The sequence below is a fragment of the Olea europaea genome, unplaced genomic scaffold (assembly GCF_002742605.1).
Source record: "Olea europaea var. sylvestris unplaced genomic scaffold, O_europaea_v1 scaffold7729, whole genome shotgun sequence".
Lineage (NCBI taxonomy): Eukaryota > Viridiplantae > Streptophyta > Magnoliopsida > Lamiales > Oleaceae > Olea > Olea europaea.
The window spans coordinates 5,574-8,142 of NW_019266148.1; the positions used below are offsets into that span (position 1 = coordinate 5,574).

General features: G+C 36.4%; 1 protein-coding gene across 2 annotated transcripts in view; it reads left to right on the forward strand.

The window, feature by feature from the left end:
* The window catches only part of LOC111391285 (homeobox-leucine zipper protein GLABRA 2-like), a 3,616-nt gene extending 1,876 nt beyond the window's left edge, over positions 1–1,740 (forward strand). The window contains exons 1-2 of one of the 2 annotated variants that reach the window (XM_023016456.1): positions 920–1,120; positions 1,209–1,740. In XM_023016456.1, the coding sequence (XP_022872224.1) occupies positions 1,040–1,120; positions 1,209–1,505 (378 nt within the window). In that variant the 5' untranslated portion in view covers positions 920–1,039 and the 3' untranslated portion in view covers positions 1,506–1,740. Of the gene's footprint in view, positions 1–919; positions 1,121–1,208 lie in introns of those variants that run through there. The other variant, XM_023016457.1, reaches the window with a different exon arrangement.
* Positions 1,741–2,569: the final 829 nt, after the last annotated feature.

Here is a 2,569-nt window from a genome sequence, read left to right on the forward strand (position 1 = left end):
CAGGTGGGGAGCGCTCGGACCCTGGCCAGTTGGAGGCACATCCTGCGATTAACCGGACTGTGTGAAGAGGGGCCGGATCACAGACCCAAGGATTAGTTTAGAATAGGACACCTTGTAAAAAAAAAAATAACGGTACCAGGTACTTTTTTCATGGTCCAAAATAATAAAATGGGGATCCCTCACCCTCAGTATAATTGTGACTCATACATTATCAACATGTGAAAAAAAGAGAGTAATGCTATTCATTATAGCTGGTGTTAAGTACTAATCTATGTGGCAATTACATAGAATTAAATGATAGACTCATTTAAATACAAAGTCATATAACTTCTTTAATTCAATCTTTAAAATGTAATCACTTGAACTAATATTTTAATACTATTGATATTAAATAACATTATTCTTCTAAAAAAATAACTTTTAAACATGGTCATAAATTCAATTGACCCAATACTTGTTGTAGGTCCTACTTTTTGTGGCTCGAATTAAACAAATTATAGGTACCATGCATTAATTATGATTCTTATTCTCTCTCTCTCTTCTCTTTAAAAAAATAACTTCTAAACATGACTATAAACTACTTTTGTTTTTCAATTTTGCTACACGTACATCGGGGTTGACACTTCGGTGTACACTCCCTTCACATGGGGTATCTCAAGATTTTTTTTATTGTCATGGAGCATATCCTCTCATGTGAAGAGAGTGTACACCGAAGTGTCAACCCCAATGTACAAATATCATTTTCCTTTGTTTTTTGGATCCCACATTTTTTGTAGTTCAAATTAAATAAATTTTAAGTCTCAAGAATTAATTATGACTCCTAACTTTTCTTTTTTTTTAATTATTTTTAAACATAGCTATAAACTTGGACCCCACACCCCCAACAAATATGTATCTGACGACTGTCAGTCAACTTCTACCAGCCATTCCCACCATCTTTCTCTTAGTACTCCTCTTCAATGCCTCTCCGTTCTATCTACTATTTTTAATGAGGAAGACCCCACCCCAATTAATACTTTAAAGAACAAACCAAACAGCCATGGAAGTTGCAGACATGTCGAATCCTCAATCTTCTCTTACCAAAGATTTTCTTGCCAGTCCAGCTCTCTCTCTCAGTCTTGTACCTTTTCCACATCTGCTTTTTTTTTTCCCCCTTGATTTTCTAGTCGTGTCTGATTATATAAACTTGCTAATAATTCATTTTTCAGGCTGGGATTTTCCGGAATGGCAGACCCAAAGCGGCTACAACCGTTGAAGTGGAGGAGGGAGATGGAGAGCGAGGTGGTTTTGGTGGCCGGAGAGAAGAGACAGTGGAAATAAGCAGTGAGAATTCCGGCCCCTTGAAATCGCTCTCGGACGATGATTATGAAGCAGAAGGAGAGCATGGCGATGAAGAAGATGAAGACACTCATAAAAAGAAGAAGAGAAAGAGATATCGCAGACACACTGCTCTGCAAATTAGAGTAATGGAGGCGTATGTTTTCTGCAACTCTTTTGTAATTTGAGTAGCTTTGAAGTCATGTTTATTGTGTCTAGTAAGTTAACGCCTATCCAAAAATTCACTTGGCGTCCAACACGCCATCTGCCCCCTCACTTGCAGATCAGATTCATTGGTGTATTCATAAAATGGTGACTCAGAGACTGGACCATGTGATTTTTGTCTGGTTCATCTCATCTAAAAATTTAAACAGATAAAGAGAATAATCATTTAAGAATGATATGATTATTGTGCTTGACTAAGTTCGTGTTATTTAAGAATGATTCTTGTTAAGTCCAGTTTAACATTCTTGGTTAAATTTTTTATATTTAGCATCTTTAAGACTATACTATGAAATTGAAAGTACTTACAAATATTCTGATGCATTGTAAATTTTTGGAATGGAAATATTAGGGTTGGACTCCTCAATCTTTCACATAGTGTGAAAATGGCTCTCCACCATTAAAAGTAGTTTCTGACTCATCGATCTATCTGGACATTTGATGGTACTGCATTGCGAAAACCATTAAGTTGACGGTTAAAATGTCAATTTTTATTTTAAAAGACTATTATAACCTTATGTTCATGAAGAAAAGGTATAGAGTGTTCTATTTTATTTCCTAAATCGCGAGTTTAAAGGGTCGTGTGTCTCACATACGGCCTCTAAAAACATGTGTAATCAACTTTATTAGGATAATTTGTTCATCCCAGTCGAGCAGTCTTGTAATGATCTCTAGGGGGTTGAACTGTAGCTATATTTAATTGAGTAATGCTGGGGGTACATAATGAACACCATAATGGTGTCCATAATGTCCAAGTAGTGCCCCCTATTGGTGTCCATTATGTTCAAGTAGAATAATCCTATTTAATTTTGGTAGGTGGTAGCACCTCCGCTTCCTCCTTCGTCTCCACACTACTGATGGTTCTGGAGAGGGATTTATTTTATCTTTATTTATTTCTTCTCAATTCATTAAAAATTCTTGTTTAGAAGGAGGAAATGGAGTTGATAGGGAAGGAGAAAATGGGGTTGGTGGAGATGAAGGAAATGAGTGTGTCATTGGTGACAGTGGTGGTACTAATGGAGGTAGAGTG